The sequence below is a fragment of the Podarcis melisellensis genome, assembly GCF_964234715.1.
Source record: "Podarcis melisellensis genome assembly, chromosome: 6".
NCBI classification, from domain to species: Eukaryota; Metazoa; Chordata; class Lepidosauria; order Squamata; family Lacertidae; genus Podarcis; species Podarcis melisellensis.
In genome coordinates, this window is record NC_138538.1 from 95,191,546 (window position 1) to 95,207,904 (window position 16,359).

General features: G+C 45.4%; 1 protein-coding gene across 1 annotated transcript in view; it reads right to left on the reverse strand.

The window, feature by feature from the left end:
* Positions 1–506: 506 nt before the first annotated feature.
* Positions 507–16,359, reverse strand: part of PAPPA2 (pappalysin 2) — a gene marked incomplete at its 5' end in the record, with an annotated part of 105,658 nt that continues 89,805 nt past the window's right edge. The window contains 2 exons of the mRNA XM_081915009.1: positions 507–959; positions 2,088–2,186. Coding sequence (XP_081771135.1) covers positions 885–959; positions 2,088–2,186 — 174 coding nt within the window. The 3' untranslated portion in view covers positions 507–884. The remainder of the gene's footprint in view (positions 960–2,087; positions 2,187–16,359) is intronic.

Sequence of the window (16,359 nt, forward strand, 5' to 3'; positions counted from 1 at the left end):
CTCTTATTACACTGAAGTACCCATCTTGTGGCCAGTTTATGCAGTGGGCAGAATCAAATGGTAAAGCTTTTCCTGGACTGCACCACCAATATTCTCTGCCCGTAAGGAAAAACAAATAGAATGTCAAGGAGAAGGGGGGCTGTGTGGGGCTGGAGGGGGCCTTCAAACATGCAATCTTACACCAGAAGAAAAACAACAACAACAACAACAACATTACTACTTGACTCTGCCGTTCGTATAAACCAGAAATCCCTCTGCATCTGGAAATCCCTCTGCATCTGACACCAAGTTTTCTGATGTCCCATACTTCACAGCAGCACGTTTTAGCTTAATGATCAGCAAATAAAAATATAATATAGATTTGTAATAAAATTATGCTTAAATATTTGCAGACAAATCACTTTCCCCTCTCTTCCCACCCCCACCCCCCGCATTTGCAAAAAATCAAGCCCTAGACAGTGAATGAGTGTAGCTGGGCAGACTGACAAAATTCAGAGCAAAGACAGTTGTAGGTGGCAAACCATTTATACAGTAATGCACTGAAGGCAGCCTCGGGGGCCTGATCCAGAGCCAGCTTGCCGGCAGAGCTGACAAGGCTGTGGAACAGGCCCTTGGCCGGCACCTTGATTTCAATGGGAAAGAAGCTGAACGGGTGTTGTAAGGCTGTTTGCTCCCTCTCTGGCACTCCTTCCCCTCGCTTGCTCTCTGCCTCCTTGTCATTGCTTGCTTTCTTCCATACGCACTTATGCCTCCCATAGCACCAGGTCTCTGTGCCCCTGTGTTCCACTGGAGTCCTTCCCATCAGTCCTGTGTCCCGCTCCTCCTCAAGCCTGTGTCGTATCCTCCACTCGCTTCCCAGATGGCACAAGCGGCCCTGGCTGCAGTCACTGGTTCTCTTCTGCGGCTGGGTCTCGACAGGTGCACTCGTCCCGGTCACAGCCGATAGGAAATACGACCACCTGGGGAGAGTGGGCAAGAAGCTTGCTTAGGGTACAGAGTGCATCCACCTGAAAGCAGGTTCCTCACTTGGTATTAACAGACAGAATGAAAAAAGCAGGCAAAATTAGTGGAGATCTGGCATGCCATCTCTGGCCTAGAGCCTTACACAAACCAGATTCAGTGCACTAAGCGTTTGCTGTTCTCTTGAAAGCTTTTCAGATTTTGTCATTCTGACCTGATGAAAGGGCTATTTGAGCTATTTGGCCTTTGAGACCAAACTCTTTATCTGACCTGAATCAGTTCAAATAAAACAAAAAAAGAGGGATTGACTGGGTATTTTCCAGCCCTACAGAGTCAAACCTTCTCAGCTGTTTTGTTTGGCTGCTGCTGAGAGGAAGCTTCACCACCACTGTGTTTCCTCAAGCCATTGACCTCTGCCATCCAGCAAAGCTCTTCCCTCCATCACCAAGATGTCAAGAGGGGAATGGGCTCTGCTCTGGGCACAAGATCCCAAGAGCTATACTCCCAAACCCTTCTCTTCTTCCTGAGTGATGGAACGAAAAATGATTCAAGATGCACAACAAAAAAGGATGGAAGAGAAGAACCAGCCTTGCACATATCTGGAGCGAGGACTGACTCGAGATCTTTTGTACAGATAACATGCAGGTGGCATGAGGATATGACGAAGAAGAAGGAACTAAGCTGAGTCCCAACCCAAAGGAGGATGGCCATATATGATTTACAGGACTGCAGAATAACAAAAGATCCCGGCCAACATTTAAGACCAACCTGGTGTTAAAAGCCAACAGGCTGGGGTTCCCATTAGAACTCCTATGATTCCTCTTTTAAAATAGCTGCACGGGTTGCCAGATTGTTTCTCGGCCTGATTTAAGGTACTCACACCAATGTTTAAAGCCCTAAATGTATTGGGTACCAATATCTTCTCTACAGACTTTGGTGTTAAGATCAGCAGAGAAGGCCCTCTTGGTAGCACCCTCAGATGTATTGGGGGGGGCAGGGGGAGACCTGGGAGAGGTCATTTTCTGCGGGGTTAACAGCAGCTTAGGGAGGTGGTTGGGAGAATACAGACTGGCAGGGCAAGGGTTAAGCACTCTCTGAAACTAATGGACGCCCAACATCCCACCTACCTTCCTGGAGGAGACAGTGGAGGAGCAACAGTCCCCTCCATCATACTGGCAGTAGGCCCGGTTGTTAGCAGTGTCGCACCAGCCATCAGCTTCAAAAGGCTGGAAAAAAGAAAAGGGCATTGAGTGAGCAGGAAGACAGAAGAGGAGACTGCTATGGGGTCAAAAACAAAGAAAATGCTACTGACAATGAGAACAACTAGATATAATAATATATGAACATAGTGCATTAATTTGACTACAAATTACATCTCATACTTCCCAGAGTCACAAAGTTTCTTGTAACTTAAGTGAATAAGCTGAGCAGTAGTCTAAGACAGACTTCTTTAACCTGATGTCTCCCAAATGTTTTGGACCAACTCCCATCATCCCTGACCACTGGACCATGCTGGCCAGGGCTGGTGAGAATTGCCGCAAGGAAGGTCATTTCAATAGAAAGATGAAAGAAGCTCCAAGGTCCACCAGGCAATTCCTTGAAACATTGTACAATGGCATTTGCAACCTTTACGGTCCCAAATAATCCTGGGAATCAAAGTTACTGCACACATGCCAGGATTTTATGCAAACAGAAAAGGAAACTGAACACAAAATTCAGTTTCCTAAGAGTCTTGGCATTGTTGCCTTTTAAGCTGTTGGCACTTATGGCTGCAAATATGTTTGTAATGCATGGGCAACTAAGCAGAATAAGCTACCTTGTAAAATATGCTGAATTTTCAAAGTTCTGCATGTTGTAGAATTCAGTTTCGCTTGGCACAGAATTTTTGTTTGTTATATTTTTCTTTAACCATAGACTAGCCCTCATGATTCTTTACCAGAGACATCTTAGCACTTTTGTCAAAGAGTATTGGGTGATTGCTTTAGACTGATGGAGCAGGTTTAAGGTAGTAGTTTTAGGGCCAATGATAAGAAAACAGCGGTTCTCATATAAGTTTACACGCTTTTTGGTTAAAAGGAAAGCCAGAGTGACACACAGATAGACAGACAGACAGATAACAATCTACATTTTACACACATTACTGAAGTAATCCTCAGAAAAGCCCTGTAAGGTGACTATTATCCCTGTGCTGCAAGCATTGAGGGCGAAGGGATCTGACACTAAGTGAATGTGGTTTGTCCAAGGCTACCTCATACGCTCATAGCAGAGACGAGATTTAAACCATCACCCTCCCAGCACACTCTCTCTCAGAGCAATCCTACACATGCCTACTCAGAAGTAAGCCCTTTTGATGAGGCTTCCTACCAGGAAAGTGAACACAGCCTCATTATTACACCAGCTGGGCAGCATTCTGCCTCCAACAGCAGCTGATCAGATGTCCCTGGCCAGCTTCCAAGGAGAAGTATGAGACAAAGAAAATCCCCTGTGTTACAACACAAAACAATCTGATCAACAAAAGGCAACACGTGGGCTAATAATGCATTGGCAATATTTATGAAACACTATCAATTGTTTCTTAATTCATAAACAAAAGCCATAGAATATGTGCAAGAAGTCATGGACTAACAGAAGTCAAATGAACATTCCATCAACAGGAATGCTTAGAATGGTGTGTAACCACAAAGAAACACTGAAGTTGAGGCAGAAAGCTTTTCCACCGTTCATATCTATATCAAAGTTTGTTTGAGAATGAAGTGGGGCCGGGTGGTGCTGTAAGCACAGCAGCAACAAACAGCAAACAGAACAGTTCTTCCAGGATAATGAACTGCTAAAATGATATTTCTCCATCAGCAAGTTAATAGTCCTCAAAGGTACATAAAGTGATCGTGGATCAGCTCTCACGCAAAAGTTGCTGTTTGTTGCTGCTGTGCTTACAGCACCACCCAGCTCCAGTTCATTCTCAAACAAACAAACTTTGATACAGATATCAAATGTGGAAAGGCTTTCTGGTTACATTTGTTGTTGTTGTTTAGTCGTTTAGTCGTGTCCGACTCTTCGTGACCCCATGGAGCAGAGCACGCCAGGCACTCCTGTCTTCCACTGCCTCCCGCAGTTTGGTCAGACTCATGTTTGTAGCTTCGAGAACACTGTCCAACCATCTCTTCCTCTGTCGTCCCCTTCTCCTTGTGCCCTCCATCTTTCCCAACATCAGGGTCTTTTCCAGGGAGTCTTCTCTTCTCATGAGGTGGCCAAAGTCTTGGAGCCTCAGCTTCAGGATCTGTCCTTCCAGTGAGCACTCAGGGCTGATTTCCTTCAGAATGGAGAGGTTTGATCTTCTTGCAGTCCATGGGACTCTCTGGTTACATAAATATTGCCAATACATTATTAGCCCATGTGTTGCCTTTTGCTGATCAGGCAGCTTGCATGTACAGCAAGATTAAGACAGCCGGCTGCCGCTTGCCGCTTGCCCTCCAGGTAAATGTGGCCTCTAGTAAGTGTCCTAGAGGTTTGCAGTTAAGCTGCCCTGACTACCACTGATGTAAGTTTGCTGAATCCTTTTTAACAGCCATATAAGCAGGAGGCCAGGCTTGTCCTAATGGAGTCCATATGTTAAAAGTGTGTATTGTGTGTAGTACTTTCTTTTGTGAAGAAGACTTCAAAAAGTCAAGACTCAATACAGGTAAATACCATCAAACAAACAAAGAAATGCTAATAAATCTTACAATTAAGAGTGTGTCCCTTCGAATCTACCCTATGATCTTGGATATCTGTAGAGCATCGTATATCTGTGCATACATTCAATGTACATTAGGAGGAAGAGCCAAACACAGATGCTGTCTAGCTCCTCACATTTCTTTCTAGGAATACACAATTAGATGGTCACTGAAATAAACATTCCAGAAGGATTATTCAACTCCCAACAGCTTGTACAAAATATCTGGCACCCAGGCCCTATTTTCCCTTTCCAGCTAGCCCTTGCAAGAATTCCTGACAATGCTTGTCTCCCGCTTATTGAAAATGACAGAATCAGGCACACAGAGTGCTTGGGATAATTGTCAGCACCAGGATAGCAGGCAAAGAAGAAAACAGCATAACTAGAGAGAGGGATAATCTGGGGACCATCTCCATATTCCCCCCCCCCACACACAATTTTTTGCAGAGTTCAACGTGGCAAGGATTTTTCCTCTATCCGTATCATGACTCACTGGCAAAACCAAAAATGCACTTTTTATCAAGTTTCCATATAATTATTGCAAACAATTGCCTGTTGCCCCGGATGCTAGTCCAAAATGACTTCCAGATTAACATCTGTGGAGAGGAGGTGCTGGGTTGGGGCGAAGATGGTTTGTCCTCATAGTATATACATATGACCACTAATTGCTCCCCTTCCAACCACTTCAAGCCACCAAAAACATATCCAAGCTGGAACAAACACGGACTCATAAGACAGCTCTGGATAAATATGACAAGCCATGTTAAAAATTATTTGGGGTGGGGGTGGTTGGTAAAATATGAGAGAGGCTGGCAATTTGGGTTGAAGCATCCTGAGAGAGAATGGATTCCAGTCAGTTTGCGATGCAAGATGTCTGCATTCTTGGGTGGTTCCTCCCCCCCTCCAATTTGAGCCCCATAGAAAAACAGCCCACAATATTCAGTGGGTCCAGACTAAACCTCTCTGGAGAGGCTTTTTGTGCTTTTCATGTACAGCAGGGGTGTGCTGGTGGAGGGTAGGGGAATGATCCATTGCAGGAGATGGCCTTCAGCTCACATAAGATTTGGTAAAAGTTATTGTGCTCTTTCATTATTTCACTGCTGGAAGATCTAGGGAGAGTTTTAGTATAGCATCCTAGCTGGATAGGTATGAATTCAGAGAGCATTTCCCCCCCTATTTTCGCCTCTCCCTTCTATACATGCACCATCTTCTGAAACTACTAATCCCAACCTTCGCCAGAAGACCTCATAACCAACAGCCACACATCTTGCTACCATATGTGAGAACCTGTTGCTCAGTGCAGACAGATGGAACAAATTGTTCTAGAATAAGGACCAGTTTCTTCTCTCACCCTTCACCTCCCGTGTCTTGCTTTAGAAACAGGACCTACTTCTTCCACCAAGTGCTTGCAGAGTTCTGATTCAGAACTGCAGAGAAAAAGAGGACCTCCAAGCTTCCAGCAGAAGCGAATCCCAGCTTTCATGCCCAATCCCACATCAAGCAGAGGAAGTCCTGAGTTGTCTTTACCAAACACAGCAGCCTGCTAAACCTCCTGCATGTATCCTTCTAGACTTCCTTCATGCCATGGTCACCTACTCATCTGTAGGTTGAAGCAGGTAATGAAACTCTTGGAAACTGTAAAGGAATTAGATTCCTGTTTTTCATGCTGTTGGTGTGCCACATGGTATTTGTGAACTTTTTTGTGGGCTACCAACTTTTGTGGACTTATCTTAATGGCTATAATTATTTCCAACCTGTAGTATGAAAAAGGGAGAAACAGTTCAAGTGGTCTGCAAAATATTCTGAAGTCTCATTATTACAAGTCACTAAGAAGTTATGGGGTTTTTTTTGTTTTGGAGCCAGGCCTAACACAGTCTGGCAAGTGTGAATGACTGAGCACCAGCAGAAGGAAATCTATCTGGCTCAAATACCCTGGAAAAAAAGTTCTGATAAGCACAGACTGGGAACATCTAGATTTCAACTCCTGGCACTTCGTAGATGAGACAGGCCCTCAGAAAGAAGCAAACATATGCTCTCTTGTAGTGAGTACCACATGGTGGTACTTTCAAGCAATGGACTGGCAGCACCAAACTGATCTGGCAAAAACTACAGATGGCTTTAGCAACAAGATCTCGCTTCTGTTTCATGCTGAGATATGATAATGCAAACCCAATAACTGGATTTCCATATTTGAGTTCACACTACAAAAAGAAACACAAGTGGCCTATAAATGGCAGGAAGCCCGGGGGGGGGGGGTGGCGGAGCAAGAAATCATGCAACTTTTCATGACCAAATGCACATGGAGCAGCTCACCAGCTGACACACATTGGAAGTTTGGAGGTGCCTGAGGCCCATGGCATAAAACAGCAGAGGCAAGTTTGTGGCCTTACATCATTTCACTAGGCCTCTATGTGTACACCATTCTCTTTCTTACTTGGACAAACACACACACACACATTTGCCCATGCAAGTTGATGAGGCAATGAGCCCAAGATTTCTTGGCTGCTTCTGACTCCCCACTGGAAGAGTACTAGTGAATGCAGCCTGTGAGACAAAATTGCCATGTTCGTTGTTTGGATTCAGTATTTTTCTTGGCCATCTGATGGCTGCAGAATTCCTTTCATTTTATCCTCTGCTTCTCACCTCCCTGCTGTCTTTTTTCACTCTTTCTGTGTTGAGATGCACAGGAGAAAAGGAAACTCAGGGACAACACAGAAGAAAATGAGAAGAGAAGATTACTGGGTGTTGCACCAAGGCTGCTGCACTGGGCACACAACTTGGGAGGCAACTGGAGATGGTGGAAGCTCCTCTATAAATCTGCGTATCAAGATTAACACCAGGCTTACAGTAACAATCTGCAAGAAACCTGTTCAGTGCCTGTTATGCAGTGGGACAACGTTTCAAAATAGCACCACCAGTAGATGTCTTCCCAATACCTTAATTGGAAGACACAGGCTCTCTCCTTACAGATTGTAGGACAACTACTACTCTGGATCCAGGACCTTCCTAGCTGGTCTTTAATCCAAGAAAAAAGAACTCCAACTTAATAACAAGAACTCTAACTTATTTAACGTTAATATCATGGCCTCTAATCCAGGCATGGCACTTTCAGCAACTGCATTAAGTCAACAGCAGCCAATTCAGCAACAGAAATGCCGCCACTCGCAGCTCATATTTTTTGATGCAGTTCTCATTTGGTGAACAAATTGCCAGCCGAGTTGCCAATAATTTAACTTCATCTGTGACACTAAGACACAAGATTTCAGCCCTGTGCTGCTTTTAAGAGAAAGCTTTCCTCCTCCTCAATCTGCCTTTTGCTAAAAAATGTCAAAAGTAGATGCACTTCCATGCAAGGGAACAGCCTCTGCCCAAAGCCAGGCAAACTCACAAAACTATCCGTAATCTTTTATGCCATTTTTAATTCGAAAAAGCTTAGAGCTCCCCCCTCCCCAAATTAATCTGCAGTGAAAAGAGTTATTAAAACACCAATTTAAAACACTTTCCTGGTTATTTATTTTGAAAGTAGCATAGATGAAGCTGCAACACTGAACCAGCCTGAACAACCTAGAGCCAGCAGAGAGCAGCACTGGCAAAGCTTTTCGAAAAAGCGCCAGTCCTTTCCTAATAGGGTTTTCACACAATTAGACTTAAATCACCCATGAACCTCTCTTGAAGTATTTGTATGGCTTTGTGATTCTCATTAACAGAGAACAGAGAACCAAGTGGAAGCATTTGTAATTAAAATGTGCTTTCCGGTCAATGCAGTCCTAAAGTAAGGTAGTTTTATTGCAAGTGGAAAAGTAGAGGGAAGGGCCTCCACCTTCATGGTAGAGATATGATTCTGACTAGAGCCAGCCTGGTGTAATGGTTAGAGTGTTGGACCAGGACCTGGGAGAACAGGGTTCGAATCTCCACTCAGCCATGAAGCTCCCTGGGTGACCTTGGGCCAGTCACCATCTCTTAGAGACTGAGTCTAACCTTCCTCACAAGCTTGTTGTGATGATGACATGGGGAGGGGGAGAACCATGTCTGCCACCTTGAGATCCCTGTGAGATAAAGGTGGTATATAAATGCGATCAATAATAAAATAAATTGAGTCTTGGGCAATAGGCTGCTATTCTACCTCAGTTCTTTTTGGAAATTATTAGGTAGCCACAGTGGGGACCAGCCATCATTTATACCTTTACAAGACCTCTGTGGGACGAATGAGTTCCAGTAGCTCAAGAATTTGAAACTGAATCACCAACATTCAAACACAAATGTCATCAAGGAAGGCAGGAAGGAAGGAAGGCAGGCAGGCAGGCAGGCAGGAAGGAAGGAAGGAAGGAAGGAAGGAAGGAAGGAAGGAAGGAAGGAAGGAAAGGGTGCTTTCTCTCTCAGTTCTGCAGATTTCTTTTCCTTCTCATTCTCCTTTTATCAGAATATGCAATAACACAGTCCAGCCCACACCTTTGCAAATGTTCACATCCTTAGTATCCCATCCATACCAGTGAGCAGTGCATGCTAAGTACCTATTGTGTTCATGCTCCTCACCACACGCTACCTGTCATACCTCACTGAGCATGCGCACAAAGTAGCAAGCAGGGTGTGGTTTTTGCAGTTGTCCAGCCACAGGAAGTATCTGATGGGACACTTGTTGTGCATTTGTTGTGCATCACACTTGCTGCATCTGCACTTGGGTTGTTTGTTTGTTTGTGTATGTGCATGCAAAATTTTTATTAGCTCATTAACGAATATACCAAAACATCATACAGAATATAAAGGAAAAGGAAAACAAAGTTAAAGCTATACTTAAAAAAAAACCATTAGAATTAGTTTATAACTCTTGTACCTTGTTGCACCATTTTTCAACCAAAAAGATCATCAGGTTGTTTCCCGCCACTAATTCTCACAATATTTGTCCATTTTACATCTTTACAACATCCCACCTATCCTTTCTTCCAAGGTGTTCTGATCAGTGGCAGAACTTCATGCTCCGGTACGGCACAGGGTGGTGGAGAGCAGGCGGGGGCAGAGTTGGCGCATGTCCTGGGGGCGTGACACACTGCCTGCAGGGGCACGACGCCCAGCGCAGGCGGGGGGCAGCCACGATGGCACCACACTGGGATCCTGCTGCGGGGGGAAGTGCGCTCCCCCCGCACTCCTCTTCCTCCACCAGTGCTTTTGATTCCCCCCCCCCATTAAAATAAACAGTTCCCTAGTAGCTAGCTGTCAGGAACTGCTGAACTAATGACCTGTCTTCTAATAATATTTGATCCTTTATTAGCCCAAACAAAACGTCAAAAGATCCATTGGCACTATATATCCTGCTATTATTTCAACATTCCCCCCCCCCACTATATCAATCCAATTTTAATTGTTATTCTGAGACATGCGTAGAATTCCAGCATCAGACGCCTGGCACCTCCAGCATAAATCACTCACTGAGCTGCAGTGGTGTTCAACACCAACGGAAGAGAAATTCATAAAAGCTTTCTTTGAGACTCAAACTACCCAGGGTTTCTGATGGTGAGCAAGCCCCACACTAGTATTAAGATTTAAAATAAACAAACCCTATGCATAGTAAGATAGGCACCCCTCTTTTCATGAAAACAAAAGCAACACCCTCCCTGTTTTCCCTGGAAATGAAACGGCTCAGGCAGTAAAGGATCCTTCGACGGTTAAGTCCAGTCGAATTTGACTTTGGGGTGCGGCGCTCATCTCCGCTTTCAGGCCAAGGGAGCCAGCGTTTGTCCGCAAACAGCTTTTCCGGGTCGTGTGGCCAGCAGGACTAAACTGCTAATGGCTCAGGCATCCCCAGATGTGTCAAAGTGAAACTGAGGAGGCATGGCAATAGCTCATCCCCACTCCCCACCAAAGAAATACCACATGTTGCATCACAAACAAACGAAACATAAATGGTTCCGCTTTGACACAGCTACACCTTTAGAGTTTTCACATCTTTACAGGACTAAATGGATTTTCCCCCCCTGGCAATGAAAAATCTGTATTAGCTGGGGAGGTGGGTGGGTGCACTGAATGCAGAGCTCAAGCATGGTGCCATATGGATTCCCATCCTCCTGCCCTCAAATGAGTGCCTGGGACACAGCAAATGGAAGGAAGGAAGGAAGGAAGGAAGGAAGGAAGGAAGGAAGGAAGGAAGGAAGGAAGGAAGGAAGAAAGAATGAATCTTGGTCTTTGTAATATTAAATGAATCGGAGTGCAAACAAGAAACCAGAATGGGGAAGTTTTGGCCGGTTTCCTTTTGCCAAGGCTATTGTGAATGCAATGGCTGGTATTGCTGACTCCCTAAAATAAACCCCATCTGCCTCCAGTCAAGTGGTTTTGTTTTTTTACATGTGTGTGTTCGTACGTGTAAGGAAACACCAAAGCTTTCTATCTGGATAACAAAACAAAGCTGTAATTTGGCCTCTGATGAAGGATTTGTGGAAACAGGTCCAATGACCAGGAATGTTGTGGACTTCCAGATATAGCCATTATATGGCAGCGTATCAGATTAACCAGGGAATTTCATTTGGGAATTTTGTAACTTTGCAATGCCGTTGTTTGTTTAAAACCAGCTAACCAACCAACCTTGTGTAGTGGGGACGTTAGGAACATTGATTGCTCCATTTTCGTACCTCGCTTGAGTAATTGGTTATTGTCTCTGGTGTTTTTCACCTTTGGGGTAATGGTTTCATCTTGACAACACCAGGCTGGGTTGCTACCCACAGCAGTCGGCCTTTTTAAACCTTTGCCCAAGCCAACACTTGCTTAAATATGCGACAGGATAGAATGGGTTATGGAAAACAAGCCTCAAAGCCACAGGGCCCTCCTGGCCCATTTCGCATCTGGTTTCTGCCAAGTTTATATTGCAGGACTTAAAAAGGGAGGAAAAACCGTGCTGGATGGTAGATGGTGGAGGGGCTACAGCGCTTCTGACTGCTCCCTTCAGCTTATTTCAGCAGGAGGCAGCCACTCCTTGGCTCCCATTCAGATCATAGCTTTAAAAAATGTCTACCTGTTTCTTCTGCCTACTTGATATTTGTCAGGAGAAGACACAAAAGGCTGCACAAATGCAAAGCAGCTAATGTAAATACTTGACAGGGGAGGCAGAAGAAGCACTGCAGCAAGGAGTAAGAAAGAGGAGGGGTCCCTCAAGCTAAGCAAACACACTGAATGACTTTGGGCTCCTCCACTCTTCCACTTACTGGATAGGTTTTCTGTTCGCCCTGATGCTTCCCCTGGGAATCCTGGTCTTTAGTGCCAAAACCAGAGCAAACATCAATCTGCATAAAACCCAGCAGACATTTGCTCCAATTCAGCAGTAGAGATCTGGTTTTCCTAGGGGGAAGCAGCAGGGCAAGTGCAGGCCCAGATGATCCCTCAGACAGCAGTAAGCGCTGTGACTCTGTGAGCTTGTTGCTGATCCTCCACTGGTGGATGATTTGCAGGAGAAGAGCACCAAGTGGCAGGTTTGTAACTCGTCCTCTGCAACCCCTCTCCCCAAAGCAGTTTTATGTCTAAGAAGTGCACGTGTGTGGGGGGGGGGGTTTGCATTGTGGAAAGTGGCCGGCTGAGAGAAGATGAAGGAATTCCCTTCCACTGCTTCTGCACTAAAGATCTGCTTTGCAGCCGAAAAGCACCAACCCAATTCCCCCCAGGGCCGTGTTTGCCACTGTCTGTGCGATGACCAGTGCCGGATTTATGTATAAGCTAAACAAGCTATAGCTTAGGGACCCACTCTCTTGCCCCCCCCCAAAAAAATTCACTATTAATATACTTCTTAATTGTATTTCAGTTCAACAATTACTTTGATAAAATACATACAGTAGTACCTCGTGTTACATATGCTTCAGGTTACATACGCTTCAGGTTACAGACTCCGCTAACCCAGAAATAGGGCTTCAGGTTAAGAACTTTGCTTCAGGATGAGAACAGAAATCGTGCTCCGGCGGCGTGGCGGCAGCAGGAGGCCCCATTAGCTAAAATGGTGCTTCAGGTTAAGAACAGTTTCAGGTTAAGCATGGACCTCCAGAACAAATTAAGTACTTAACCCGAGGTACCACTGTATTTTGTTATGTGCAAATGGCTTTAGATACCTAGACACCCCCTGCCCTCTGTAGCTCTTTATTTCCTTTTAGCAGAAGCGTTATTCTACCACTCACAGAATCATAGAATCATAGAGCTGTAGAGCTGGAAGAGACCAGGGGTCATCTAGTCTAACCCCCTGCAATGCAGGAATCTAAAGCATCCACGACAGATGACCATCCAACCTCTGCTAAATCACCTCCAAGGAAGGAGAGTCCCAAAAGAGACCATTCCACTATTGACAGCTCTTACTGTCAGAAAGTTTTCTGAATGTTTAGTTGGAATCTCCTTTCTTGCAACTTATAAATAATAATAATAAATTTTTATTTATACCCCGCCCTCCCCAGCCAAGACCGGGCTCAGGGCGGCTAACAACCAATAAGAAAAACAAGTTGATTAAAATACAATTTAAAAGATTAAGATACAACATTAAAACATTAGGATGCAGCCTCTTCACAGGAGGAGAAAGGAAAAAGAAAGAGGGCGAGGGGATCAAGTTGGTTCCAAGCCAAACATCAGGTGGAACAACTCTGTCTTACAGGCCCTGCGGAAAGAAATCAGATCCTGCAGGGCCCTGGTCTCATGAGACAGAGCGTTCCACCAGCCTGGAGCCAGTGTTGAGAAGGCCTTGCCTCTGGTTGAGGCTAATCTAACTTCCTTAGGGCCTGGGACCTCTAGGGTGTTGCTATATATGGACCTTAAGGTCCTCTGTGGGGAATACCAGGAGAGGCGGTCACTTAGAGCCACTGGTTCAAGTCCTACCTTCCAGAGCAAGAGAAAACAAGCATGTTCCCTCTTCCATGTGACAGCCCTTGAAATATTCAAAGCTGGCTATCATATCTCCTCTCAGTCTCCTCTTTTCCAGGCTAAACATACCCAGCTCCTTCAAGTGCTCCTGTAAGGCTTAGTTTACAGACCCTTGATCATCCTGGTTGCTCTCTTCTGCACACGTTCCAGCTTGTCAAAATCCTTCTTGAATTGTGGTGCCCAGAAACAGACACAGTATTCCAGGTGTGGAAGGCAGAATAGAGTGGTACTATTACTTCCCCTGATCTGGACACTAGACTTCTGTTGATACAGCCTAGAATAGCATGCACATTTTTGCTGCTGCTGCATCACACTGTTGAATCATGTTAAGCTTGTGATCCACCAAGAGCCCTAAATCCTTTTCACACGTACTGCTAGGTAAGCCAGGTGTCTCCCATCTTGTATTTGTGCATCTGATTCTTCCTGCCTAAGTGCAGAAACATTTGTCCCTACTGAAATTCATTTTGTTAGCTTGCGCCCAGTTCTCCAATCTGTTAAGGTCATTTTGAATTCTGAATCTGTCCTCTGTGGCATTAGCTACCCCTCCCAGTTTGGGTGTCATCTACAAATTTGATGAGCACCCCCTCAATTCCTTCACCCAAGTCATTTATAAAGACGTTGAACAACTACAGGCCCGGGATAAAACCCTGTATATGCTTTGCAGCTGATTGTTGGCACAATCCTTGTCTCTCTTCGTTACCTTTCGGCCAGGTTGATGACAGTTGGAAAAGGTTCAGAAAAAAGACAACCAGAATGACCAAGTGAGTGGAAGGACTCCCCTATGAAGAAAAGCTGCAGCGTAGGAGGGAGAAAGGTTGTTTTCTGCTGCTCCAGGGAAGCGGACACGGAGCAATGGATCCAAACTACAAGAAAGAAGATTCCACCTAAACATTAGGAAGAACTTCCTGACAGTAAGAGCTGTTCGACAGTGGAATTTGCTGCCAAGGAGTGTGGTGGAGTCTCCTTCTTTGGAGGTCTTTAAGCAGAGGCTTGACAACCATATGTCAGGAGTGCTCTGATGGTGTTTCCTGCTTGGCAGGGGGTTGGACTCGATGGCCCTTGTGGTCTCTTCCAACTCTATGATTCTATGAGGCTTTTTGGTGTGGAGAAGCAAAAGGTGACATGATAGAAGTTTATAACATTATGCGTGGAGAAAGTGGCTAGAAAAAAGCTTTGATCTTTCTGTCTTAATACTGGAGCCCATGAGCATCAAATGCAACTGGATGTTGGAAGATTCAGGACAAACCAAATAAAGGACCTCACCATGCAGCACCCATAAGAGTCAGTGATGGCCACCACCCTTGGGTCTCTTTAAAAGAGGATTAGATAAATTCATGGAGGAGGAGAGGGCTATGGATGGCTATTAGCCACGATGGCTCTGCTCTGCCTTCACAGCTGGAGGCAGCCGTGCTTCTGAAAACCACAAGAGGGGAGAAGGCTCTTGTGCTTGAGTCCGGCTTGCTGTTTTCCCACAGGCATCTAGTTGGCCACTGAAAGAACAGGATGCTGGACTACATGGGCCGTTGGCTTGATCCAGAAGACTGTTATGACAGATGCTTGGCTTTAAAGCTCTCCAAAAGCCCCACGCCCGATGCCAAACCCACATACTGTCTGAAACCTCTATCTCCCCATTGCCAGCCCCCTGCTAGCCTGCCCACAATTATAAGCCAAAAGCCTCTTCCCTGTGAGGAGCTGGCTTCAACTTTCTATGCTGCACTCAGGGTGGCTTCAGGTTTCCCATAGAATTTGGTAGGAATTTGGAGCATTTGGGTAAGAAATGGAGATGGCCAGTGAAAGGGGAAGGTCTATGGTCCAGTGGCACAAGCTTTGCATGCAAAAGGTCTCAGAACCGTAGAATTGTAGAGCTGGAAGATACCCCAAGGGCCATGGAGTCCAACCCCCTGCAATTGCAGGTATCTCAACTAGTCCAGGCTTCCTCAACCTCGGCCCCTCCAGATGTTTTGAGACTACAATTCCCAGCATCCCTGACCACTGGTCCTGCTAGCTAGGGATCATGGGAGTTGTAGGCCGTAAGAAAACCCAGAGGGCCGAGGTTGAGGAAGCCTGAACTAGTCTCAGGTTCAATTCCCGGCATCTCCTGGTAGGGCTGGGCCTGTCCCCTGCCTGAAACCCTCAAGAGCCTCTGCCAGCGTAGGTAATACTGAGCAAGGTCAGGCTGAGGGCCCATCAAGTTCAGCATCCTGTTTTCACAGTGACCAACTAGATGCCCACAGACAGGACCCGAGAACAAGAGCCCTCTCCCCTCCTCTGGTTTCCAGCAACTGGTATTCAGAAGCATTGCTGTCTCTGACGATGGAAACAGAGCACAGCCATTATGGCTAGGATTCATCAATAGCCCTCACCTCCATTAATTTGTCCAATCCTTCTCCATTAATCCTTTCTGGAAGCGAGTTCCAGGGTTTAACTATGTGCTGTGGGAATTAAGTCCTTTCTTTTACTTGTCTTTTTATCATCAGTCCACCATATGTCGCCAGGAATCCTGGGAAGCATAAATTAATGCTCACAAAGCTACAATTCCCAGCATCCTTAGCAAATTACAGTTCCCAGGATTCATTGTGGGAAATCATGGGCTCTAAATGTGTTTTAAACATATGGTGTGTATACAGCCTTGATCTATTCCGGCAGTTGTAAACATTCATGTCACCCATTCAGTTGTGCTTATGTATCCCCCTCTTAAGGGATGCGGGTGGTGCTGTGGTCTAAACCACAGAGCCTCTTGGGCTTGCCAATCAAAAGGTCAGCGGTTCGAATCCCCATGACAGAGTGAGCTCCCATTGCTCTGTCCCAGC